Below are 27789 nucleotides of genomic sequence, written 5' to 3'. Positions count from 1 at the left end.
GTGGGAGCTTGTTTAGCCTTTTCTAAGGTTCTACATTTGCTTTAAAGATGTGTCAAATGTAAGAAATGGTTCCTTTTGTAATTGGAATTCTTACTTACAAAGATAGTGCCATTAAACTTATTCTTTATGGATCAAAAATTAACCAGATCATATCCATGCCATAATAAAGTCCCATGGAAAACATGAAATTTCTCCATAAAAATAGGTTTCTGTCTATAAAGCAGATGTGTATGAAACAACTCACTACAGAAATGGTATGTAATGTAAAAATGCTAAAAACTTGATTGATTACTTGTATAAAACAGCTTTAAATCTTTACTAATTTTGCTCAGTCCAGCAATAAAAACCACCAAAGGGCATGTTCTGCTATCAATAAAACAGAAGCAATTAAAAACACTCAAAAAAGAAAAAAAAAGAAAGAAGCATCATTCAGTTTCATGAAGGACCTTAGGGCACACATGGATCCAAGGATTTAATAACTGGCATTTTTCTTTACACCAATAGCAACAGGGCATCATTACTGATGCTAACAGTCTGGGAACTAGCAGAACAGTAGCAGAGGCAGTCTAAATGACGTGTCACAATTAAGAAAAACTGAAATATTTAAATTTAAAAATGAAATCTTAGTATGTATTCCAGACTTTCACTTCATACCCATACCTGCATGGCAATCACTTCACCATCATATTATTTTCTAACAAATATTGAACCATTTTCATGTTAGTAATCTTTTGGAAAGCTCTGAAATTGTCTACAGTTACTTGACATGCTTCCATTTTCAAAGAGGTGAATTTGAGACACCTTTCAGGAACAAATGCAACTGTGCTGAGACAGGCAAACTGCGCCTCACAAAATCTTAAGTGGTACCTAAGTCCAGTTAGCAATCATCGCAAACAGTGAGAAACCGATGAATAGTTTACCGAACGAACATTACCACTACTTAGAGTAATGTATGTGCCACAGTTTAACAGCATCACGTGAAGTATACATGTATATTCAAGGCAACAGGAATTTCTAGTAATGCCATGAAATGCACATATGAGCTTTCAGAAACTGATAGCAAATAACAATTCGAAACTTTGCCCTGTATTCTTCAGAACACTTACGTAAGTTTTTCAAACACTAATGGAACATTTAATAATCAAAATTACATACTTTATCTCTTTCATTTCTCCCTTCTTTTGACGCAATTTGTTCTCCAAAACACTGATAACACAGGACAACCTTGTAAAATGTTCCTGCCTTCATGAACTGCTCTGGCCTCAGAACACTGCCTGAAGTTACAGATACGCTTTTAGAAAGTCACTTTCTTATCTATAGGCACACCCCTCATTTTTCGGGAATAATACACTTAAGTCATCTGCAGTGATGAGTTCACTATGCAATTCCTGAATGACAATACAATCTGAAAAGATAGCAATCAGAGATGCCTATATTGCTATGCTACATCTTTTTGGCTGTTGAGTTTGTTGCAGAGGGTTAAAGTTACCATTCACTGGTAGTAAGGCCTTGCATTGCAACCCTTCTGCGTTTCAGTGTGGCAGTGACCAAGAAGCCTGTGTAGTTCTATAGCAAACACACAGCATACTTGTCTGCTTCTGTGCCCTTTCCCATTCGCTGACTTCCCATTTGATTCTCATCAAGAATTTTAGAAAGATCTAAAAAGTACTTTGAGTAAACAATTCCATGGAGCTGCAGAACCTGGACACGGCCCAAATGCAAGGACTCGAGACACTGGCTAACAGAAAAAACAACACATATTGAAAGACAAGTACTCAGGCACAAGAATACTGAAGAACAGTTGAAAATATAGTCTGCATCTCTGTGATTTGCAGACACCAGTAAATGTGATTTAGATCAGCAATGAACAGAGAACTCTGTAGGTCTATTTCTAACATTTCTGTTTTCTAACACTTTCATATGTAAATATGTTAAAATCTCAAATCTCAGAAAACTGTGAAAAACAATGATGTAACAGACTTACACAACAGTGGCAAAAGAAAAATTAAAACTTCAACACCTTTAATTAACGACCCAAATATGCGGTCTTTTGTGGTGAAAAAATATTAAGAAAGTATCTGAAAACTAATAAAATACTGCGCTATTTATTTTAGTGAAATTTAAGGTAGAAAAGTACCATTTATACTTAAAGAAAATTCTACTTCATCATGAAAGGACTAGAAATCTGCATATGAAGGGCCACCCTATTTGCTTCTACTAGTCATGCAATAAAAACACCACATAGAGAAGACTGCAAGAAATTCACCTTTGCCTAAAAAGCATTCATCCTCACGTTTCCCTGTATATCATGTCCCTTAGAAAACTACCTATTATTTTAACTTGTACTGCATTGATTTTTACAAGAGAATGTTTATCAAAAATATGGTTATGATTGACCTGTCATTCTTTTTAAAGCTATTACAGATCCGATTCAGAAAACCATCTTACTGAGGCTAGCGATTTCCCTTTCATATTAATTTGACATTACTTAGGAAAAAACTCCTCTACAAATAGTCACCATTCATCACCTTGTTTACTCCAGACTTAAAATGGAAGGTTTAAAATTAGAACGATTACAGTTCAATGGAAGAAAAACTTCATCTATCGATGGAGAGCCTGTTGGTAGAAACAGGCATCACTACATTGAATGCCACAGGTTTGCAGCATTTGTTACATAACTAAATTATGTACAAAACACGTTTTGGTTTACGTTTCTTCAGACTACATTACAATCTGAAGAATTCTGCAGTGTACTATACACCAGACTACACACTATAGTTCCCCTAGCTGAGAGCTGTAGAGGGAAGTCAGGAAAGAACATAAACTTACCTTTTTTCATTTCCATATGATTTCTGCGCAACTTTCGCATGGAGTATTAGCACTGTTTGATCACCTCGCTCCTTTAGGTAATTTCGCATTGCTTCCCTAAAAATTAGAAGACAAAATAAGCTTTGGAAGTTGTTTTGGTTTTGTTTATAATTACAGTAATTCCAAGACAGCGTTAGGACAAAACCCCCAAACATCTGAAATTTAAAAAAGGTAACAATTAATAGGGTCAAGATGAGTAAGGTTTTTTTAGGACAATTACACAACAAAAAGAAGCACCCATCTTGCATGAAGCTAGCAGTAGGGGTCTGTGGTCATTTACAATTACTACGTTTTCCAGAAAAAAAGACACTTGGTAATATAGAATCATGTCAAAAACAATCACTGCACCATGTTAAAAGCCCAATTTTATGAAGTACCACATCACAAACATTTGATTAGAACACACTTGATTAAATCAATATTGTCTCCGTAACCAATTTAGTCTCATGGTAACAACAAATTGTTCTGAAAGTTTGTTTGTTTAAGCTATTAACTAAGTGAAAAGTTTATATAAATTTCTTTTAATTGTGAAGGTACTAAGAAAAAGTTAAATTTTTCAGCTTATTGTTTTGTCTAGTTTTCTACAGAAAGCTTCTACTTCCTGCATACAGTCAGGTAAAAAAAGATAAATTAGATTTTCTATCATTCATCATCACTGTAATGACAGATGTCACATAAAAGCTATAATTACTTCAAACACAACAACAGCAATTCCTTGAGAGAAGATAGCAATACACCCTATCATTCTTCTGTATAATAATCTAACTGTTCATTAAGGAGCATGCCAAATTCAACACCCTAGGGTTTAGCTGTGTCGGAGTGCTGACAGGAACACTTTTAAGTCCCTGAAGGAGCTTTTGCAGGTTGAATGCCCACCCATGCACTCATCTTCAAAGTCATCAACCAGAGAAACAAATTATGAATTTAACAGGAAGTTACATGAAGAGATGCAACCCTACAGAAGAGGGATTTCCCGCCCTTGATCTTAATTACAGCTAACATCGGTAAACCTGACGTTTATCCATGAAAGCACAGGTGGAAGAATTGTCTCAAAGTGTACAGACTTACTTTATTTGCAACCATTGTTTAAGAATATATTTTAAGCCACAAAATACAATTCACTGTGAAATTGATTTAATACATTTAATTATAGTATTAGCTGCATTTAAGTGGTTTAAAAACTTTCTATCTGACAATCTGAAAGACTCTTAATTATTAAAGAGTACTTTCATACTAAAAACTTTTGTCTTTACTACCATTCAAACATCACTCAAAACCAGCAACCCATGCACAAAACCACTAGGTGCTATCTAATGTTTATTTAGCATTGTATGAGGAAGAAATTCTGCCTTTTCTACTGGTCTGTTGCTACAGTGTACAATCCAAGCTCCTACAAGAACTAGGAATGTTCCCCTCCAACCAATAAAAAACCCAACTCACTATTGCAATTCTTGCACAACATTTTTCATTACTAATCTTAAAACTCTCAATAAAGGTAATACTATTATAGGTTACATCTAAAAACAACCAGCACAGTATGAACAAAGTAGTGCTGTTCCACCAGAGCCTGCACAATGATGAGCGCATTATTAGACAAACAGGACTGCCTTTCCACAAAAAAGCAGAATAATTTTCCAACAATTGAACTAAATGCCTTTAATAGTTTACAGGCACATTTTTTAGCATTACATAAACAAATCGCTCTTAAAAATTTGTGTCTTCTCTTCCATTTCAGCATTTTTCTCTTTAGAAGAAAAAAGTTAGGTTGTTTGTTTCCAGCCTCTATCAGCATAAAGGTTTACAAGCTATTGCTCTGAAGGATGGCTACCAGTTCACAGATGCCTACCCTGTACTCACCTAGCACATCTAGTAGCTAAAATCCTGCACATGAAATTCAGAGTCACTATAGTTAATTGAAAATTTAGTTAACACACCTTACACTGATTAGTCATTTTTTGTTGGGTTTTTTAAATCATAGAATATAAATTTTATTAGTAATTTCAGGGTAATGCTAAAAGGTGTTACTGTTTAAGATGGAAAACACTGCATTTCTTAAAAAATATCGTTAAATATCCCTGAAAACAGGTAGGCCAACAGGAAACAGCAATGATTGTTAATTACTCATCAGTCAGTATAAATCAATTTTGCATTGAAATGAAGTTTAACACAAGCTAACCTAAAGCTTACCCAGAAATGTAATGAGAATCCCCAGCACAAAATGTAAATACTCTCCCCCATCCTGTGCTTCACATGAGGCAACATAATTTCATCCAAAACAGAAGTAGGCCATAGTGACAATGGGTTTCCATGTCTACAGCACTATTACCACACAAAACTAAATAAAAAAGCACATCTTCTGCACTTCAAGAAAACAGTAGATTTTAGGCTTAGTAATCGACACAATTTGTGGCACAGAATAATAATTATTTGCATAGACTATGTTGCAGTGGTTTGAAAAAATGGTGACTACTTCAAGTTTCTGGTATAAATGCTTCCCCGACAGACCAGGAGCAGATTAGGCACAGTACTCCAGTCAGTCTAAACACTTTTCAGAATGGATTGACTTGATCCTACTATTTGATGCTATCTCTGACTGTTTACATTTCAGCAAAAATTGGTTAAGATCACTCCTTGACAGCACTGTGTTCATTTTGCTCTTACCTGCTGCATGACCGTAGTAATGTAATAGTTGAATTTTGGCAGTAAAAAGTTATTTTACATGACCGCACAAGACACTTTTACTCAAGGAAAAAACCCCAGCTCATTCCTGATAATTTAAAAATAGATTTTAGTTTTAAATTAGATGTAGATTCACATCCTGCTGAATAATCGACAATAACTGATATATGCAGTCAATACCACTTCTAAAAGGGGATTTGGGTATCATATTAAAAACAAGCCACTTGCTGTTCATAATCTTACTACTGGCTGCTGACTGCATATATTAATTGAAAAGCTTTGATATTTAAAATTCTAGGGTTAGCAAGACTCAATTTTTTAACTTAGAAATCCTCCTGACAATGAAAATGGTAACTTTAAAAAATTGTTAAGACCAGCATTTCTTTAATGTTTACCTGGTGAGCCGTTTCGGTTGAGGTCGCTCTCCAAATTTCCTGAAAAAAAGAAGAAGTTGCTAATTTAAACCAAAAGTGTTTAGTCACAATTTTACAGTGAATTACTATCCCAATTTTATAATTTTTGAAAATGCACTAGAATTTGGTGTCTTTTCCTTAAAATTTCCTCAGTAGATTACTATTGAAATATCAACCATATCCTTGCAACATCTTTTCCCACAATAGCAGAGCCTTTTTTTATTTGGAATACTAAGTAACTTTCTTTGCTAAAATCACATATACTTTCTCTGTTTTGAAAAGTTGAGATATGACAAGTATGTAAATAACCAGGAAATCTATGCCACAGTATTGACCAGATGTGCCAACAAAAAGCAGTATTATCAACATACAGAAATGAACAGGCTTATCTCCAAGTTGACAAATCACAGCTAATTCCTTCCATCACAACTTCTCAGAAAACTGTTTTTCCTTAAGGACTTCTTACAAAAAGGATTACAAAATATTTCATACGTGCTGGTACAGAACTACAACAAGAATCTTTCTTGTGGAGTATAGCCAAGCATGATCCTGAAACATCCTGTTAATACACTTAACTTTTCTAGCCACAAAGCGTTTGAGACAGCTGTATTTCTTTCAGTGCTTTAACACTGCTCTTGACAGAGAACCTTTACACTAGTTTAAGACTTTCCACAAAAGTCTTTACTTACATAAGGCACTAAATTGACACTGGGCAGAAACTTTTTCATGAACAAAAACATCCTCAGATTAAACCAAAACGGTCAGGTAAAAGAACTGAAAACAAGGAGGGCTGTACCCAGCAATGTATATCTGCTCAACCTAGTAAGGAAGTATAACCACAAGCTAAATAAGGACAAATAGGGAAAGGGGGTGTGAGGGGGGGAACTTACCAAACCCCACCTTTCTTTCTAAAAATTAACTGAGGCATAAGAAACTATAGTTCTGCTGTCAGTGTTCATAAATACCTCTATGACTTGCCAAACTCTTTGATAATAAGTAGGCATCTCTTTCCCTTCATGCTTCCTGTAAAGTGAAAAAGCCCTCTCCTAATATTGCCACACAACACTGTTGGAGGCTCCCCAGGACAAGAACTTGATCATTAAATGATGTGACAAGAAATTCCCCTGTTCATGCCGTGGATCTGTCCTGAACTCTACAGCAAATGGTGGTGGAATAATTTGATACATTCCAATTTCATCTGAGTAATTCTAGAAATATACAAAGTAAAAATACATAGCTATTGCCGTTTATACAGTTGGGCAGAATAGCACTCTCCTGAAAAGACAGTGACAAGAAGACTCAGCAAATTTTGAAGTTATTTTTCAAGACTTGAGAAATTAGTCCTCTAAAGTACTGGCAGTCCACTCTATGTTGAGGAACTGGATAAATAAGATGAAGCCAAATTTTTTTTTTCCTTGTTTAAACAACGAAATCAAAATTTATTTTTTCAACCAGACAGAAGTTCCTTTCACATTTTATTTTGCTGTTGGTAATACACTGTTCACTTGTTTGGCTTTAACTTTAAATGAAACAAATTCTTCCTACAAGATTTGTTATATATACTTTAAATTTCAAGGTATACTGGACATGTACTTCATTTATACTTTTCCCTATGGCATGTATCACTACACTGTCATATTTGTGAATGCAAAGAGGTAACCAGAAAATCCAAACAGCTTTGCAGCCTGGCGGCAGCAAAGTTATATATATGCTTCTAGCACTTTTCGGGATGTGCCTAGGTTCATCTCCTGAGCACGCCCTGTGCCTCTGATTTTTTCCTTGGATTAACGGTGTGGGTAGGTGTGTGTATTCTACCTCCTCGGTACTATCTATATAGTTACTGTTCTCTCCTGAAGACCTAGGATCATTATATCTGGCAGAGGATTCACCTGTCTGTGACTCACCGACTAGACAACAGATTACCTTTAAACAATACTCTACAGTTAAAAAACACCCCTATAGATCAGCTGCCTGATTTTGGGTAGAAATACAGTCTTTGTTTAAATCCCTCTGCACATTTTAATCCACCACAAAAAAAAATAAAGAGGTGCCCATTCTGGAGCAAAGCAGGCATTATGCACACCACGCTTAGACTGTGGCCAACTGATCCAATCCAAGATGAGGAAGACACTAGTAAATCAGAAACAGCACCGATACAAAGAAAACTTCCCAGACAAAAATCTTACACTCTCCTAAGGCAACATCTATCCATGGGGAGCTCTTGCACGCAGCAGGTGCATTCCCCTTGCATGTACACTTATTGCTGTCTAAAGAGAACCTTTTTAACAAGGCATCTACACAAAACAACTGCAGTCACTTTAAGAATCATTTAGGCTGGGGAAGACCTTTAAGATCATAAAGTCCAACAGATGTAGAACTGCCAAGGCCACCAGTAAACCATGTCCCCCCACCTTTTCCTTTAGTCAAATCCTGAATCCACAGCACCTGAAAAAGTACAAAATTCCTTCTTCAGAGGCAGAGCTAAAGCACTGCGAAAAGTATGATGGAGATGCACCAGGTGCACAGGTTAAACTCTAATTATCTGATGTTCAGTGAAGTACCTTTGTTAAGTCACATGCCAGCCTTCCCTAGCCTCCTCCATCCAAAATAATGATGTCACTGTAATCAACTTGTCAACGCATATAAATGCTACCTACCCTTGGCAACATGGCATCATCCAAGGAGATGATGCAAACTAACCTTGGTAGAACTTAGTATTTTTTCAGTATACATTAAAGGGAGAGGTAGAATAGGAAGAAATTACATATTAATATGTAATTACTTTAAGTCCTATTTTTTACTGTCTATAAATTAAATTCAGCTACTTTTTCCTCAGTAACGTCACCCCAATTAAGGTGATGGTTATCTACTCTAGCCTTGGTGTCAATGAACAGCACCACCTCAAGATCTTTTCAAAGATCCCATAAAGGTTCTTCAAAACTAAGAACTCTTAAGACTTGACTTACAATCCACTTACATTTGTAGACTTTTTCACAGGGGTAACTATATTTAGGAAAAATTAATGAGACTTGTACAGGAATAAAACAAATTATTTAAATAAGTGACCAATATGTACATGAATGAGGTTGATTGACATTGCATTCTTACACATGCAGTAAAATACCTCCCCAGCTCAATAGCAATAGTCAAAGAAGTTAGCATTCCAGAATGACTGAGAATGGAATAGGAAACAGAAACATTATCATGTAATAGCATTATTCTGCCACACACCCACAGTTCTGAAAACTGCCTGAAGTTCACTGAAAACGTAGCAGGAAAAAAGTTCTCAGAGTAATAAAAGATATCATAAAAATCAATATGGATGATCAATAGTTTTCAGAAGCAGTTGGCTAAAATTCTTTAGCCTTCAGTGAGTGACAGCATGACAGAAAAGTGACAAACAGATGCAAAGACTTACGGGAGTAATAAGATATGCAACATGTGAAAAGGAGATAGTTATCCTCTCTCACACAAACACAAGAATTGGGAAATAGATCAAATATCTGAAAATTTCATTTCAGAATAAAAAAAAAAATTCCTTGCTCTACAAACACTGCTATAACTAGTTGTGAAGCATATTGCTAGAGGAAATTGTGAAGGCTAAAAACACAAATTGACTCAAAAGATTAAACAAAAATCTGGTACAAAACTCTCTTAGCTTCTGTTAAGCATAGGTGTACATTTTCCAATATTATGCTGAAGAAAACCTAAACCATGTTCCACCAGCAGCAAAGACATTACTGGAAGAAAAAAAAACCAAAACCAGTTTACATTTACTGAGCCTTTTATATCCTTTCCTTAACCATCCATTACTGATGACTAGAAGGCATGGTACAGTATGTATATTCCTATGAACCAGATATACTCCACTACAGCAACTGCATCCAGGATGCCAGATTTTTTTGGTCACATTGCAAACTCCAGATACACAAAGACGACATGAAAAGAAATTTTAAAAAAAAGTATCACATGTATTTCATTTAATGGTTCATCTGGTTTACTCCTTCCATATGTCTGCAACTTCACGTGGTTATCTGCACTGACAACGCAACTTTAAGTACAAAAACCATCTAGTAACTACCACATAGAAGAAAAGATTAAGAGGCTTTTTAATTATTCTGATGTCAGGACAGCTGATTTGAAAGTGCAAGAAACATTATCTATGGTTTTGTACTAAATGACATTTTATATCTATGATTGCTATAATTTCAAACTTTCATATTTGACTGGCATGTGGAAAAATGAGCCAGCTCAGACATTTCAAGGTTACCTGTTAGAGATGACAGAGACTGCACCATTTTTCTTACGTAGGTTTTCTCTGGATTTCACTGTTCTGGAATTTCTTTTTGTATTCAGTATTTCTTTTCTCCCTCTTTGTTTAGATCTTGAAAGGTTGATGGATAACAAAAAAATACACTAGAGGAAACTAAAAAGGTATCATAGTTCTACTCCTGTAGTAGTACTGAACAAGGTAAATAGATATAATATATAGCTTATAATTAATATTTCAAGTTACATATATCTGAATGCTCAAGAAGTTCCTTTCCTGATTTTTTTTTTTAAATTTTATTATCCAAGACTAAGGTCTGTTTCAGGTGTACTGTACTGAAATTCTGGATATACAGTCAAGAGTCCAGTTGACATTTCAATTCACAAAACTAACTCAGTGCAAGCTATTGTATTGATATTTCCCTAACACACTGCACTGCAAACATGAGTGTGAGCATTAGTCACACTGTAATCACTTGTTCCTAGTCCTGTACTTTCTCCAATAATTTATATTCCATTATGTCATGTATTTTGTCTTCTGATGCTTTGCATATATTAATTTCATTTCCAAATTTTGCACTCTAGGCATAACTTTTCTCCTGTATCATGCCCCCAATCATTCTTTTCAAGTCCATCCTTTTCATGTAGCAAGCCCCAGTTTGCTATTCAAAGTTTTATTCAAACTTCTTTTCCCCATTCACAGAATGGGAAATGAACTTTCCCTCTCTTTTTTTTTTTAACCTTTACTGCCCTTCAAGTAACCACGGAAATTAACAACTGCACTAACATTAATCTTACAAGTACACTAACTAGTTTTTCTCAAATCTTAGTATTCTCAAGTTAGGTAAAAAAAATGACAGAACGTATAGGGTAAGTTTCAAATATTTTCAGAAAATATCAGAATTCTAAATCCTATTTGGAATGCCTAGCTTAGATACAATACATACTATGCTATAGTTTTCTATGGCTGCAGGAGTATGAATTTCCACTGGTTTCCAGCATCTACAAAGGAGCACAAAGAAAATCTCAATAGTTATATGCCTCTACTAAAAGCACCAAACTTATTTTCTGCTATACAGTCTTACTTTCTGGAGATAAACTTAACTATTTTGGCTGGTTTTTTGGTTGATTTTGGGTTTGGTTGGGGATTTTTTTTTTTTATGTGTCAAGTCAGCTTTGGAAGGAAAAATAAGTAAGACAAAATTAACCAAGACAGTTTTGCCATTTGCAAGAACAAATTATTTAAAAAAAAATAAAAATTACATTCTGTCCCATCCTCAACTTTAACTGAAAATCTGTGGTCACTAAACTGCTCTAGCATCCTCCTGCCTGGAATATGAAATTCCAATTTTTCCAGTATTGGCCTTCAGCCAAGAACATCCTTTTTATAGTCCCCGAGAAAATCTGTTCACCTTTATTTACTGAGCACAGAAGCCTTAAAGAAGTATTTCCACGACATCAGAGACAAACTTTAGCAATTTGCCTTAAGAATTCTATCTTCTCTTGGACTATAGACTGACACAAATTTTGGCATCTAGTAGGAATAGCATGGATCTTTCTGCAAATAACACTCTCCAGAGAGGCAAAAAGCAAAAGGGAGTTTGTCAGATTTGAATATAGCAGAAATAACAACTGAGAAGAAAGCAAGCATGTCGGAGAGGCCAACATGGGAGAAATAGCAGGAAGAGTGAGGACTGGGAATGGGAAGACATGAGTGGCAAACTAAGATGTGCTAGACAAGAAGAATGGGCCTGAGAATATTATGGGAGATGAGGCAACAGAAAAGCCTGTGCCAAGGCAAAACATTCAGTTTCAACCCCAAAATATACAAAGACCAGTAAAAATACTACAATTACTGCTTCCTCTGTTGGCTTTTTTTGTGATAGAAATTTTCATCATGTTTTAAAATTTTCAACTTTGAAAAGCAAAATACCTGCCTTACCCTGAAGAATCCAAAACCGTACTACAGCAAATATCCATGTGTTGAGATCTGCGTCAAGATCTCTGCCTTTTCTTTTTGTCTTACACAAGCATGAAGAGATCATCATGGTTGTTGGGGGCTAAGCCTGGTAGGCAACTAAGCACCACACAGCTGCTTACTCCCCTCCCCCCATCAGACGGGTGAAGAGAAAAGCATCAGTAAAAAGAAGAAAACTTGTAGGTTGAGCTAAACATTGTTTAACAAATGAAGAAGTGAAAGAAAGAAACAAGCTAATCGCTCATCACCTCACATGGGCAGACCGATGCCAAGCCAGTTCCCAAGCAAAAGCTGGGTAACTTTTCTCTAAACCCCTCTCCTCTCCATTTTATTTCTGAACACATTATAAGGCATGGAATATCTCTTTGGTTAGTTTGGGTCATCTGTCTGGTTGTGTCCCCTTCTAATGTCTTGTGCACCCCCCAGTCACTGCGGGGGACAGACACGGGACAGAGTGAGAAACAGAGAAGGCCTTGACGCTGTGCAAACACTGTTCTGCAAGAACTAAAATATTACCACGTTATCAGCACTGTTTTGATCACAAAGAACACAGCACCATACCAGCTGCTATGAAAAAAAGTAACTCCAGCCAGCCAGACACCATACAATGAGAATACTGAAGAAAAATGGATGCTTTCTACATGGGAAAAAAGTGTTGGCTTTTCAAAAGGCACAGAGGGCCTGTTCACTGGAAAACTTTCACTTCAAAATGTCCGACTGCCAAATCAGTTGCAACTGGACCTACACACTTGATGCTTTTGACTGATCTAGCAAGGACCTAACATAACTGAATAGCAAAACCAATTCTTTATTAGTCCAGCTATATGGTAGAACATATCACAGTATTTGCTGCAGAACACATTACAGGAACTCTTTAATAAGCTACAAGAGATGAATGCAATACCTCAATATGGATTCTGTAAACAATCCCCAGGCAAGTGCTCACATGGAAACTTCCCTGGAAGGAAGTTATCCCATAACTGTTCAGTGAAATTGTTCCAGCTCCTCCTCCTGAAGCACAAATCTCTCAACATTGTCAGAAATAAGATACAGCAATCACTAATCCAAGGCAGAATTAGACCCAGAGACTGACTCGAGTAGCAAGCTCCACTTTCCTTAATCAAAGTTGTCAAATAAATGGGTTTTGAGACAGTGTGCTTCACACAGGCTTACTAGGGGATAGAGATTATTAAGAATACTAAATTAAATACAGAATAGAGTGACTAAAGAAAGTTTTTACTTCCTCAGAGGAGGTCAGAGGAAAACAATGCTGGAAACAGAAGGAGTCTAATGTAAAGAATTTCAGATTTTTATATAATCTCTAGAGAAGTTTCAGAATACACTGTGCAACTCAGAAAGAATGAACACAAGAAATTCCAATCTCTGCTCTCTAATGATATGAAGTGACAATGAAGTTTGGTTAGAGGTTGAAGCAAAGTTCCAACATTTCTAATATCTACCAAATAGCTGGTACCCCAAAAGCCATTAAGTGTGACAGGACTGGGAAGGAAGAAATACTGCCATTTCAACTACTATAGATATACTGTAGTTAGGAGTGCAGCAAAAGAAACCTCTGTGCTTTGTTTAATCCCATTCTAAAAACACAGCCAACTTTCAGATGCAACTTTCTCCTAGACCTCTTATATAGCCATGAAACCTGTGAAAATGTGAAGAGTTTGTGGCTGGACAGTGAGACAAAAGCCCTTTAAAGGAAGATATTAAAATAAGACAAGTCATTTACAGTTTTTCTTCTATTGTTCTCCCTCAACATTAAAACAACTTCTACATATCTGGTAAGCTAGAAAGCCTTTCAAATGTACTTTCAGCCCTTGGCACAAGATGACCCTCACCATAACAAGGCCTATTGGTTCTACTCTAAGAAACAAAAATTATTTTCAAATAATTCAAGTTGCTGTGTGACCAGTTACCACAAACCTATCAAATGTGGTATACTACAAGCTCATCAGTACATGACCTCACTTGGTTCACTTGGCCTACTAAGGTTACCTAAGATCTAAGGAAGTAAAATACTAGGTTTTCTAGTTTTACGTTTAAAGTTTGAGGATTAATATAAAAGTATTCCTTTTTTTCAGCCATTAACAGACACATCACCTGAGAAAAGCTGAAAGAGATGGATTCAAGCAGCAAACTGGGACTCTGTTTTCTCTCTTTCTTTTAATTCTCTATCCTCTGTCCATTTCCAGCTTCAATTTGCTTACCACAGAAAAATTAGCGAGGAACTTAAGCAGTATTGAGGAAAGTTCATACTCATGGACTTTAAACAAGCTAAAAATTATCAAAGCCAACATATATACAATGGTGTCCATGTACAGGGCACACTGAATAGTTCTCAGGAGCTATACCTTCATCTTCCACTTGTTAAAAACATTCTATACAGGTTAAGCAATATACTGCAATCCTACTTAGTAAGACTCAGCTACTCCACATCAGGCTTACTTTGTTTTTGCAGATTTCTACATTTAGAGTAACACGTTACATGAAGAGTAAAAGCAAGGCAGAAGAACTTGCTTTGTGTTTTAAAACACAAGAATCTTCTGTTAATGCAAGTATATTTTCCTGTGCACAGACTTCTATGAAGACGAGATGCTAATATAGAATATATTTCTGTGCATTCACCTATACAACCATATTCTCTTACAAACACTGTAGAACACAACTCTGAAAGGAAAAGATCATCTATCACTAAGAAACTTCATCCCATCCAGTGGTTTCACAGACACAAAGACAGTTCCTACATATTTTAAAAATGACCATTTATGATCTGGCATGAGCTGATATATAAAAACAGAGCACAATTTCATACAGCTGTTTCTGCTATGATTGCTCTATGAAATATATATTAATTGCAGCTGTTGATTAATATCACTTTTAATATTTGTTTTCCGTTGGAGTAAACCGATGCATTTGATTTCTAAGTGCAACTTATTTCACACTGATATCCTTTATTTTTTAAATGAAGCTGAAAATCAGACACTGTTATGACTTGCCAATGGTAGAAATGCACAGCTTAAAAAAGTGATGTTCTATAAGTTTAACACATGATTAAAAAACCCAACCACCTAAAGGACACAATTTCTAAGAGATTAATGTAAAAGACATCTAATGGGGCATATGAATTCAGTTAAGATGGAAGTAAACACAAACAACTAATATTACTTATGCTCAAACATAACATTTCACATTTATCTTTTCCATGGATGAGGATATTAAATAAATGAACCTTACAAATGGCTAAAACAAAGACCTTCAGAAAAATCCTATCTTCTCCAAAACAAAAATGCATTCAATATCTACAGGCCTGATCATTAAGGGAAACAGTTGTACTACTAACATTCAGCACTAAATAAGCAACACACTGGCAACAAACTAAAAGGAAAGAACTAAAATAAACAAGCTTATATTGTCAAAAGAAAGGACAGGTGATGAAGTCTTCTCTCGGCCACCCTATACTCCACAGCCTGCAATTCTGCAAAACCTTCACTCTTCATGAAGTTCTGAGCAGATTTACTTTTTTCAAGCTACCCCCCTCCATGCCCCCCACATTTTTTCTTTACTCTCCACTGATCTTTAGATTGTTGTAACTTATATATAACTCAGCCTAATATGACCCAGCCTACACCGTGAGTGTGCCTAACTACTGTGGTTTTTATCTGCATAGCATCTGAGAGAAAGGAGTTTTTAAATCCTTAGACTACTTATACCCTAAACATTTTACCGTCTTCTACTATTTCCTTTCACCTAGCAGAACAGAACCACAGAAGTTGTTGCTGTCCTGCTTTCTCAATAAAAATACTGCTGCAGCAGTTCTAAGTTAGTCAGTTCTAAGCAATGTGCAGAAGACACTGAAGATTATGCAGATCCATTACTTTGCAGTGATATATGCATCTCAGGAGTGTTCTTTCTGCTATGAACATACTTTGATTTATGTAATATGATATGTAACTGATACACAGACAAATGATGCATTTCAGAGGCTCTTATTCCGTCCATAATATCACACACTTGAGGTACATAAACTGCTGATGAAATGACACCTATCTCCTCTGCTCCTCCCTCCAGGTGTGACTGTGTTCATAACCACTATCTCTAGAGCTGGTGAAGTCAGCAAAATGTCAGTTTTAGATCACCCATCATGCCACAGGCTGGTTCATCATTCAGAATGAACAAATGCACTAACAGAGCCGCATGCAGTCATCAACTCACTCTCACCTTTGCCTGGCAGTGGCACTTAGGCCTTGAGTCGCATTACAGTGTCTACTGTAATAAATTTTGCTATAAAGACTTTGTCCTGAAGATTAAGAATTGAACTAAAAACTAACCCATTTTTAAAAATAAAGTTTTCATAGCCACACATAACGTACAAAGAGCCAACCTCAATCTGCTTTGAAATACTGCTGACCCTCTTTCTTATCCATACTACAAAAGGAGATAAAATTAATTAAAACCTCACCAATCAAGAATGTCTAAGGGACATGAACAATGCCAGCATTTCTCCTACTCCTAAAGTCCTTTTCTCCTCTGTACAGAATGAATGATGGGTGGTCCAACTGCACTGTGGCTTTTTGGAAGTAGGGGGCACAGCAGCCCCTGAAATAACAAAACCAGAAAGTTTTTGAGCCATACACAAAACATTCCCTCTCTTCAAGAAAAAAAAAAACCAAACCAAAAAAACAAAAAACAACAAACCAAGAAAAAAACCCAAAAAAAACCCAACCAAAAAACAAACTACAGACCCACCTGCTCCAGGGTGAATGCCACCAACCACGCACTATCACATCTTTGTACTGCATGATCCTGTACTGCTCCGGCCTGTACTTAAAGAATTTAAGTCCTCCAGCACAGAGAACATGTTACGTGTTTCAAACAAGTCTTCTACTGCACAGCACTATATACACTTTTGGCACTATATCAAATAATACTGACATAAATACAATAGAAAAAGCTCTGCTTCATTTCATCACGCCCTCTCACTGGAAGTCACTGGTTCAATTAGAAACTCCCTCTCCCTTTTCTGACCCACTTTCATCCTCCCACGTTGCTTTCATTATTGTCCTCTCTCTTTTCCAGTCCCCATAAAAAGAAAATCACAGAACCACAACTGCCATTTAAACACAGCTTGCACCGTATCAGTAAGTAGACTCATTTTTTAACAACTTACAGAAAGTAAACAAATTCAGTTCTTTATAGTGGTCTACCTACATTTGGAAAAAACTTCATCCAGTAACATCACTGTACTTGTACATAACTCTGAAAATCAAAGGTCTAGTCCAAAAAGTACATAATTTTAATCCAGACAGAACTCACATAACTGCCACACCAAGTTAAGCCAAGAACATCAGTAACGACAGCTTATTTACGAACAAGAAAGTGCCTAAATACCTACCTGAAGATGTGTTTTTCCTGCTTTTGCTTTTCACTATAGATACCTGCTGGAAGAAGCTACAGTAGCCAAAAGATTTCAAGCATACTAAAGAACACAGATATTACAAACTTGAAATATGCCACTAAAATATTGGAATGGTGTAGAGTGTGAGAAACATCATAAATTACTCCTCCTATTAAGATTCCTTTATATTCACATGCTACTATTTCTTTTTGATTGACTCCCAAATAACATTGGCTCAAACATTCAGTGAAAACTGCATATTTGCACACTTACCTTACCAACTGAGTTATCAGCTTGAAAAATCAGCATGCCAACAGAATCTCAGTCCCTAAACCACAATATAATTTGGCTCATCTATTGTAACTGCATCGGGAACGAGCAATACAAGGCTCATTAGTTTTATCTTCATCTACTCAAACCAAAAAGGAGTGACTGTTTGGAAAACAACTGCACAGAGATCACAAAACTGGCTACTAAAATAATGGTAAACTGCTAATGCATTAAAACTGTCTGAAGCATGCTTCCACATGCAACGTTCCACATTCACAGCTTTCAGTGACAACTACTTTGCTCAGTTATTATGGTTCTTCTTGTCTATCTAGCACAACAAATTTTCCCTTGGATCTCATCTTGTACATCATCTCTGAATAGATATTTCACAAGTGAACTTGACTTTTATTTCCTAAGAAAGTGATTCTATGTCCCCTATTAAATCAGAATTGAAGTACCAGTGAGCCTTTAAAAAACAAGCAGCTACTTTTTTCTTTTAAGAGATTATTTTTTTAAATACAAGAACAGAGACATCAAGCAATAAAGTAGTGCCCTTTTACAGTTACCATCTGTGCATAACTGCAAATAAGATTTAGTCTGAAGAAGGATTTTTTTAGAGGCACAAGGATCAACTTTAAGAAACCTACTGATTGTTACCTCTGTTGTCTGATTACTTGAAAAGTCACAAATTAGACACAAGAGATTTTTTTAGACCACTTTCCTGCCAATAAAGGAATCCTATGCTGTACTAAAGTACCTGAGGATTTGTTCAACCTTGCTTTCAATTTTCAATGACTGAATGTTTGCAGTGTTCAATGAACAGTTTCCCATCTTTAAACAGACCTTCCATCCATAACTAAAAGATAAGTGGTCAGCTTCTGTGCAGAAGGCAACATTAAAAAAAAACCCCAAAAAACAAATAAGCACAAAAACTTAAGGTTCACTGTTTTCTTTGAACTGCCACTGTTCACTGCAATGCCAAAAACATATAATAGAAGCGGAAATTGTAAATTATTTTGCAAGGAAGTAGTAAAGAACCATACTGAACTTGCAAAGGAAGAAGATCCTCAAAAAGCCAGCCTAACCTCACATAACCATAAAGGCAAATACGTATTTCTTTTGAGCACCTCTTAAAGAGATAACAGGTTCCTGACAGGGATAGCCACTGGTAAACTCAAAATTTCTAACCACTGCTCTATTGAAGTAATAGGTTAACCATTCTTCCATGTGCTTTTCCTTACTCTATACCCACATAAAGGAGCCTTCATTACTACTGTGACTGCTTCCTATCAACAGAAAAACAAGAACATACTAATCTGTCGCTAAGGGGCTTACTGTCCTGCTCCAGGCTCCTCAACCAGCTTCCCCTGCACCACCTGCAGAATTGAGACCTTCAGAGGGAGCTAACTCAGCCTATCGATACACTGAGTAGTAGGAGACTGAGGAAAACCAATGGGTTTGGTTGCAGAAAGCTGTTTGGTTACCTCAGCATATCAACTTTAACAGAAGCCAAAAGAAATTACACTGAAGGAGCAGCTAAGCTTGTATTCTCTTACACCCTAGCAAGCCTATAACTCTCACGGGAAAGAACTAAATGTAGAAAATAAAACACAGAAGAATGCTGTAAGGGAAATGACTTGCAAAAAACAAGTCTTAGGCATAATTAAGACATCTTACCAGAGACTAACATCCTTAGTCAAAGTTTAGCTTAGGATAGCTATAAGCCTCTCACCCTAAATGCAGTCAGAACTTAATACAAAATGACAGCTAAGTATACTAACATCTCTAAGGTTTAAGCAGACCAACTCTGACAGTCTTGCTGTGACCATTTAAGCCACCAGAGTCTCAAATGCCTTTCCCACCTCTCTGCTAGGTCAGGGTAAGCAAACATGTGTGTCCCCCAGCCGCTCCGGCTCACAGTTGGACTGCGGCTTCACAGGCAGCTGATTTGTCACCACCAAAACATAGGTCTCACCTATCAGCTTCCCCCATGGATATCCTGAGTCACCCTTAACACACAAACTCCAGCACTTGTCAGACCTTCCCACAAATTCAAATCAGTAACCCAGAAAAAAACCCCACACTATCTTTTGGGAGAGGAGGGGGATGAAAGGAAGGAAGGAAAGTGAATTCTATTGATTCTGTCATGAACCCAAGGAGTGCCAGCACCACCACCATGGTTCTACAGGAATGCTCTGAGTAGAATGGGACCTCCCACTGCAGCAGCAGCACCCTATTAGAAACCTGGTGCATCCATAGCTTCAGTTTAGACCCACTTCGTTGTATTTTAAATAATTAAAAAAAACAAAACCAACCACCAAACAATTCATACACTCCATTTACTGACCTTGCTTTAGGAACTGTAAGCTCTAACAGCAATAGTACATACAGTGCTTAGCCCACCAAAGAAAAAAGTTTCAAGAGCAATTTAAAAAAAAAAAAAAAATCTTTACTGTATTTTCATACTTCTCAAAAACACCTTTAGTAAATGGGGATGATGCCCTGTCAACCCCCCCTCCAGCAACTCAGTCAGCTGAGTCATTTTGATATTCTAGAATTTTATTTTATTTTTATACACAGTTTTATTAGAGTCTGTACCCTCTCCTTTCATTCCCTTTCTTCCTCCAGCTTCCACACTGCTGTAATCCCTCAAAATGCAAAATGGAAGCAGCTCCCTATGTTTGTTAAAAGCAAACTGTTAAGAGTTACATAAGCTTACTTCCATGCAACTACATCTCATCCACTGATCCTAGATTTGTAAAACAATTCACAAATGATATCAGTATGCAAGCAGAGAATAGGTTATCAGTTCATAACCAGGTTCCCATGCAAACAGTAATTTCCAAATCGGCAAATAAAATCCATTTATTCAGTAGATTAAAATGACACAAAACCTGTGAATACATACACTTTTTAACAAAGACATATTTGGCACCAACCTGTTGTACAAAATTATAGGGTTTCCTAGATTTCAGATGTTTTCCTCTTGCGTCACCCAGGAATTACACTGTTACGCTAACATTAACTGGGTGCAGTTGCAAAATGAGCTGTCAGTATCCTAAAATTAATCAATCTCAGGTATACTGCTTCATAATTAAGCTTATGAATATATCATCCCATTAATATAAAAACACCAGCAATAAACACACATCCCAGAAAAGAGGGAGAATTAGACAGCTCTTTCAACCTTCTAGGACAGCTAAATCATTTGGAGGCTATTCTTGCTCGTCAAATCTTTTTCACTGTGGTTATACTAAAAGTCTCCAACTGGGAAGCATTTTATATAAACAAGTAATTCTTGAACCTTTAAAGTCACAAAACTAGACAGCAAAATTAAGTGACACTCCCTCTGCAGTTTACAAACCTGTGTTTCAATAATACCATAAATGCTTTAAAAGATTTAAAAGCTTTGGATTTTGTTGTTGTTGAATTGATTCATAGGCAAATTATTTCTGTGTTTTCAAGTGATTAATTTATACTTCAGTTGCAGCTCCTGCAATAATTACTAGAGCATTGCCACACAGGAAAGACAAAAATTCAGATTCCCATTTAACAAATGTTTAATGATTTAAAGAGGAAAATAAAGCATGTACAACAAGTATATTTCTGTTTAAATTATATCAACTAGAAGTTCCCTTCAATTATTGCTATTTTTAATGCAGAACTCAAATATTTAGAAAAAAATTGCTAGAGAAATATAATCTCCACAATACCTATCATGAAATGCAATAATACCTTTAACAATGCTTGTGGTAAATTGGTCAACGATCCCTGAACACGATAATGAAACAGATACTCCAAAAATACACCTCTACTCCTCCTTATCACAGTACATTTACAACAATCATATGAAAAGATTAGATTACACATCTGGGATGTCAGCAGGCTAACACCTTATCATCTTTTTTTCTAGTATTATAGTATTACGGTTCTCTTACATAGTTACACATGCTCCTATTGTGCCCAAATAGCTCTAATGGGGCATTTTTTTCTAAGAAAAAAAAAGTATCTGCAGAGCACAACTGCAAAGCAGTTATTATTGTCCATTTTTTTAAATTGAAATTGTGTGAATCATACTTAATTCAAGTAGGCTTGCTTTTCAGGTTTGTCAAGTTTAAACTCCACACAGATGCAAATTACTGGTAAAACTTCTCCCTGCATCTTAATGAGGTACACTATGAAGCCAACTTGAAAACAAGAGTGTTTGAGACAAATTTTACTTGACCTAGGTATTCTAAGTGTTTAAGGAGGTAGTATTTTAAAAGAAAGTTTTACGCAACAGCACTGAACTTCTGCATGATCTTGAACCTGTGACTGCTACAACACTAGTTTCCCAGACTAATGCCTGTGCTGGCACAAATTTTTGTCTAAGGATTTTACTGCATGATAAGCGTGCCTAAGCAGTGTTGCGAAGACTCCCAACTGCTGAGCTCTGAACCCAACCTCTTTTCAAAACATTGTCTCATCCTTTCAAGTACATTCAGGCCAGAAGGGAAAGTAAATTGTCAAAACTGTTTTGAAGTACTAAACAACCAAATTCAGGAATTAACTTCAGTTAGCAGCTACCACCATCTCAATTGTATCTTGACCTGTTTAAAAATTATTGCCAACAGGACTGCCAAGTGTGTAGTACATGGAACATGCTAATGAACAGGGAGATTTCCTTCCCACAATTCCTGCCTAGCGCTGCTTCAAACAGGACAGATTGAACTCTCCAAGAAAAATGAGAAAATCATACACAAACACAATCATTAAGGTTCAGCAATGAGATAGATAAGCTGAACTCCTGAATTAAAACATGTAGATGCCTGTGCAGCAAAGGTAAACGAATTTTAAAAGTCTCATCCTGAAAAAAATCAAGGGATGACCTATATTAGAAGCTATGGCTTAGAATTCAGCATTTTAGAGAGATGGTATCTTTTCATTGAGTTTTATGAAAAGTGGAGGCTGGATAGACATTTCCAAAATACTGTCATTGAAGACGACAAGCAGAACTTGGCAATGGCACACTGTTTCACAGGAGGTCACTTTGCATATGCCATTTGGATAGATAGCAAGCATATGCCTCAGCTATACTACAGCCACGCATGGCCCATTAGGGATGACGGAGCTCATGGCATTGTCCAGTAAACTTCCCTCACCATACAAGTCACACATGTATAAGACACACAAGTTCTTTAGTCCTGCTGTTTATAGAACAACTTGGAGACCAAAAAGGCTCTGTTACCTGACAATAGCATATGCAAAATGCAATCTAAACAAAAGAAGAAAATTTAGAATGCCAATTTTGAAGTGCTTGAATTACCTTACATGATTATGGGAAAGTTTAAATACTGTCAAAATGGCAGTCACACATATAAAAAATACCAGCATTTCATCTTACAAGTCTTTTCAATTTGTTATCTACACACTGTTCACGCAGACATAAGAAATATAGAAACCAACTCTTTGCTCTTCAGTCAGATTGTAAGCAGAGGGTCTCCAGAATTTCCAATGACAATAATAAATTATGAAATGCAATTTAACTGTTGAGCTCCTGCTTTAAGTGGATTTTTAAACAAAAAAAACCCACCATGAGTTGCATACTAAATTTATTTATGACTATAAGCCTCTTGGAACAGGTATCAAATTATGTTGTGTTTACTAGCCTGAAGAAAGCCTAATAAAACATTCTGGCAACGGGAAGATAAACACCAGAAAAGTATATCACTGTGTAACTTAATTCTTTTTTCCCCCCCAAGTGGTTCACAGGCTGCTGTAATAACTTTGTGTGCCAAGTTACCTACCATATTAGCTATGATGGTGTCTAGCTCTTTAAATAGATGATATTGCTATGGGGACAGAGGAAGAACTGCTGGACTGTTTCTGTGATGAGAAGGGTAGTGGGAGAAGTGAAATATGAGCAGCAGGTTTGGAAGCCTGAGGTATTTTTCACTTCTGTTTTGTATTTTTTCCATATACACAGGAAACTCCCTTGGGGGGAGAAAGACCAACTTCCCTACAGCTAAATACAAGAACGTGTAAAACAGAAAAGCCATTCAATGTTTCCATACCTTAACAAAACAAACAAAAAAAAAAAATCAGACAAAAATTTCAGTGCTGAGATAGTGAAATCTTAACTTTCTCATCTCCAAAATTTCTTCAGACAACAAAATCTTTGCAGTAATAGAAAAATCGAAAGAATAGAGACAAAAGAAGATTAGGATGCCTACACACATATAGCCATCATTACCTACCTTCATATTTAGAGAGCTCATTCTCTCCCTCATTCCAGACTATTGTCCATGCATTCCCCTCTACTCCCTCTTGCTGCTGCAAAGCAAGTGAGGCAGTGAAGAAGGGCAGAGTTATGACAGTCCGTCCAGAGGTGCAGGGCCTTCTGCTCGCACTGCTAGTGGTTACTCTAATTCAGGCCAAGGCTCCAGCAATCCATTTGTCCATCTCCAACAGCTGAAGAAAAGTAAGAACCACCCAACCCTAAATGGTACTTCCTATGAACATCCCCCTGTCTACAACTATTTTCAGTTCAGGGGATTTCTGAGCCCACTGTTGCCAGAAATGAACAGGTTTTATTCATAACTGGGCCTCACATGGTCCAAGCACACTGTAGATAGTAAGGGACACATTCTATGTGCTTTGGAGACCAGTGGGGCAGACAAGAGACCAAGGGAGAGTTCTGCTGTAGAACAGGGCTACACTAGATGTGGAAGGGAATCCCAAGACAATTTGGCATGATCAGCCTCAAAGGGTCACCCCACCCCAGAACTAAAATTCAGTTTTAACATGTCAGCAAAGCCAGTCTCATATTGTAGTGACACTTGAAAAGCCCCAAAATCACATGGCTACAGATGCTCACTGCTGACCTGAGCACTGACACAGAATGCCACAGCTTTTTGAAGGTATGCAAAGAAAGCCAGCTGTGAAATGTGGTACGATAATACAAATGTTTTTCAATAAAACTAACTACAAACAGTAAGGGAAAGCATAATGAATCTCTACTACTCATGTATTTGCTTTTCAAAAAGCTAATTTAAATAAATAAGAAAACTGAGCTTCTACATTTGAGGGTCTCAAGCAGTTTTACTTTGGTACCATGCAATACAGCCCTGCTAGCAGATGCTTCTAACTTTGAGAACAAAATAAGACTTTTTTTTTGTAAAAAAAAAAAAAAAAGAAGCTGCAGATCCAGCTGAGGTTTCAGGGTTTTTTGGTTTTGTTTTGTTTATTTAAGATTTTTTCCCCCCAAGGAAAGGTTTTCCCTGAGAGATTTGCAACAATAAGCCATAATGTCCTTTAGGAAATATATCTTCATTAACACCACAAACGATGCCATGACAGGCACCCAATGTCTGCTCAACTATGCTACTTCCAATAGTTATAAGATCTGGTTGACCATGCCAGCACACCGTGGGACAAACCCAAAGTATACTCACCATTAGGGCACCACTCTTCACAATACACAAGGAGTATAAAGAGGTCGAAAAAGCTCATCATCCTGACTAGTTCTGTAATGAAAACCAACACAGTCCACCCTTTCAGGTATGCCAGAGCCCCTGTTAAAGGAGCTCCCTGAACCTGCCTGCCACCCAGCAGTATGAGTCATAGGTGATTACAGTAATGATACTGTGCCAAGACCTAGGGCACTCTGAACTCAAGAGTCCTCAAGAAGATGTTTCTAACAGCTACAATTAACTGTAGACACTGTAGAAAATGGACAGAATAACAAATCAAGAAGACTGAGACAGAAAGGCAAAAGCAAGTGGACAATGCAATAAATGGCCTCAGCCAGAAGAAAATGTAGTGTATTCCATTACAGATTATCTGGCAAAGGAGAAGCTGATAAATGACTCAGCTCTCGGGAGAAGAGCATGAAGTTACTTTTGGCTTCCAAGACAGAAGAAAGCAGCTGGAAAAAGGAAGAGGCCACAGACAGAAGAAGCAATGAAGATCCAGGACAAAGCTTAAGTGTTTGCTTCCTGTTACTCCAACTACAGTCCAGTGTTGCAAGACTGAATGTTTGAAGGTTCCTTTTACCAAAGCAGAAAGGTTGCACACACTGAGCCTCACTGGCTGGAACTATTATTCAATTCTGATATGCAAAGGACATGCCTATTGGACTTTTTAAATCTTGTTGCAAAATGAAGGGGATAGGAGTCCTGTAGCCAAAGGGTTACATGAGCTGCTTAATCACTGAACATAAACCGAGGCTCACTGTTGAAAGAAAAAGTGCACCAGTGTTACCCACCTACTTCAGGAATATCTTTGTTAATCTTTCAGATACGTATTTTTTGTGACATAAAAATAAGCAGACAAGTTCATGACAAGTGTAGCACAAAACCTACAAACTATTAAAGATGCGTTCTCTGATGAGAACAACAAATATCAAACTATTTCAATCAAAATGATAATTTCTAACTTATACTAAAACATCCCAGTATGAATACCATTTCTCTTAAGATTCTAAAACAATATTAAGAAAAGCAAATCTAGTGTTTCTCTTCAACCACTGAACCAGGCAAAAAGAAAAGTTACAATTTTATGCAGGAAGTTACACATGCTCTTTTAACCCATCTTATGTTAAAGGAAACTTTCTGTATAGTCAATATTAATTCAAGTTGTATAACAAAGCTGTGTAACAAACAACCTGAAGCTTACCTGTATACACACATACCCCTTTTTGGGCAATGCTTATTTACAGAATTTGGCTTTCAAAACTTCGTTTCAGCTTTACTTAGTTTGCTTTCATCACTTCAAAACCAATCCTTTCCCCCAGTTCTGTTGCTTTAGAAATACACCATGTTAGTAAAGAACAAAGTGTCCTGTTTCTTTACAGCTTTCAATATACTCCCTACAATGCTACTAGCAACAGATTGCAGTCTCTGAATTAATTAATTCAAAGTTCTGTTCTATCCATCCTTCTTGGAGTAGCAAAAGAATAACAAAATAGTGATAGCTTCCCATACACTTCTAAGATGAAGAAGAGGACTGAAACATGTCAAAAGAAAGAAGCGTAGTGAAAGGGAATAATGAAACTCCTTCAAAATAAAGTGATCCTCCACTATGTCATCTACTTACCCCTCCCAAAATATGTTTCCTGCCTTCACAGTATTAACACCTAGGATCTTTCTTTGCCTTTCCCCATATAACTTAATTTTCCTCACTTCTCTGTATCATTGTTTTGTCTTCTGTTACACATGGTATCTTGGGTTCTTGAATTCTTCAGATTTTATTTTCTCTCCAATACTCGCCAGCTCTTTAGCTGGGAGACAAGCTGCATACCATTAGATATCTCCTCTCACAATGAAAGACACTGATATGGCCAAGCTCCAAGTTCCAAAAAGCAAGGAATAGGGTTTGGATTTGACTTAAAACATACAGTTGTTATATTATCACATTGGCTGAGTAGTAACAGTGACTTCCCCATTCTGTAGATAACAGTGCTGATGCTCTAAGCACACCACAAGCCTTACAGGGCAAGTAACAGAAAAAAAGGGGGGGGGGAGGGGGGAGGGAAGGGAACATGACAGATCCGGAGCAATACTGTTGGGAAGTACTCTGGAAATACTGTTCTGGACAAAGGTAAACGAACGCAGACTGCCCAGGAACAAAGAGAATTGGGCTTATATAGAAACATCACAGGAAAAAAAGCATAGAGAAAGTATCCTGCTGTATTACTTCATAAAAAAAAGTAAAGAGATGTAGAAGCAAAACTAATTGAGGGCTGGTCATGAAATTCAGGAGAGAACAAGACTGAAAGCAACTAAGTAATATAAGAAACCCCCAAAGTTCTTTCATTACACTGTACATATAACAAGAGGAAGCAGAATTGACCAGATCTAAATTGGAATCAGCAGAAAGGAATGTCAAGCAGTGATTAATACACATTTCGACTAATGCCAAAACAA

General features: G+C 36.8%; 1 protein-coding gene across 7 annotated transcripts in view; it reads right to left on the bottom strand.

The window, feature by feature from the left end:
* The window catches only part of RBPJ (recombination signal binding protein for immunoglobulin kappa J region), a 152006-nt gene that overhangs the window by 20809 nt on the left and 103408 nt on the right, over positions 1-27789 (bottom strand). For 6 of the 7 annotated variants that reach the window (XM_056349308.1, XM_056349298.1, XM_056349260.1 and 3 more), the window contains 2 exons: positions 5943-5981; positions 2830-2925 (listed from right to left, as the gene is read on the bottom strand). In XM_056349308.1, the coding sequence (XP_056205283.1) occupies positions 2830-2918 (89 nt within the window). In that variant the 5' untranslated portion in view covers positions 2919-2925; positions 5943-5981. Of the gene's footprint in view, positions 1-2829; positions 2926-5942; positions 5982-24120; positions 24430-27789 lie in introns of those variants that run through there. The other variant, XM_056349288.1, reaches the window with a different exon arrangement.

Source organism: Falco biarmicus, chromosome 1 (assembly GCF_023638135.1).
Source record: "Falco biarmicus isolate bFalBia1 chromosome 1, bFalBia1.pri, whole genome shotgun sequence".
In the NCBI taxonomy this organism is placed as follows: Eukaryota; Metazoa; Chordata; class Aves; order Falconiformes; family Falconidae; genus Falco; species Falco biarmicus.
Note: the sequence above shows the minus strand (reverse complement) of the source record. Positions and strands in the feature narration are given on the sequence as shown.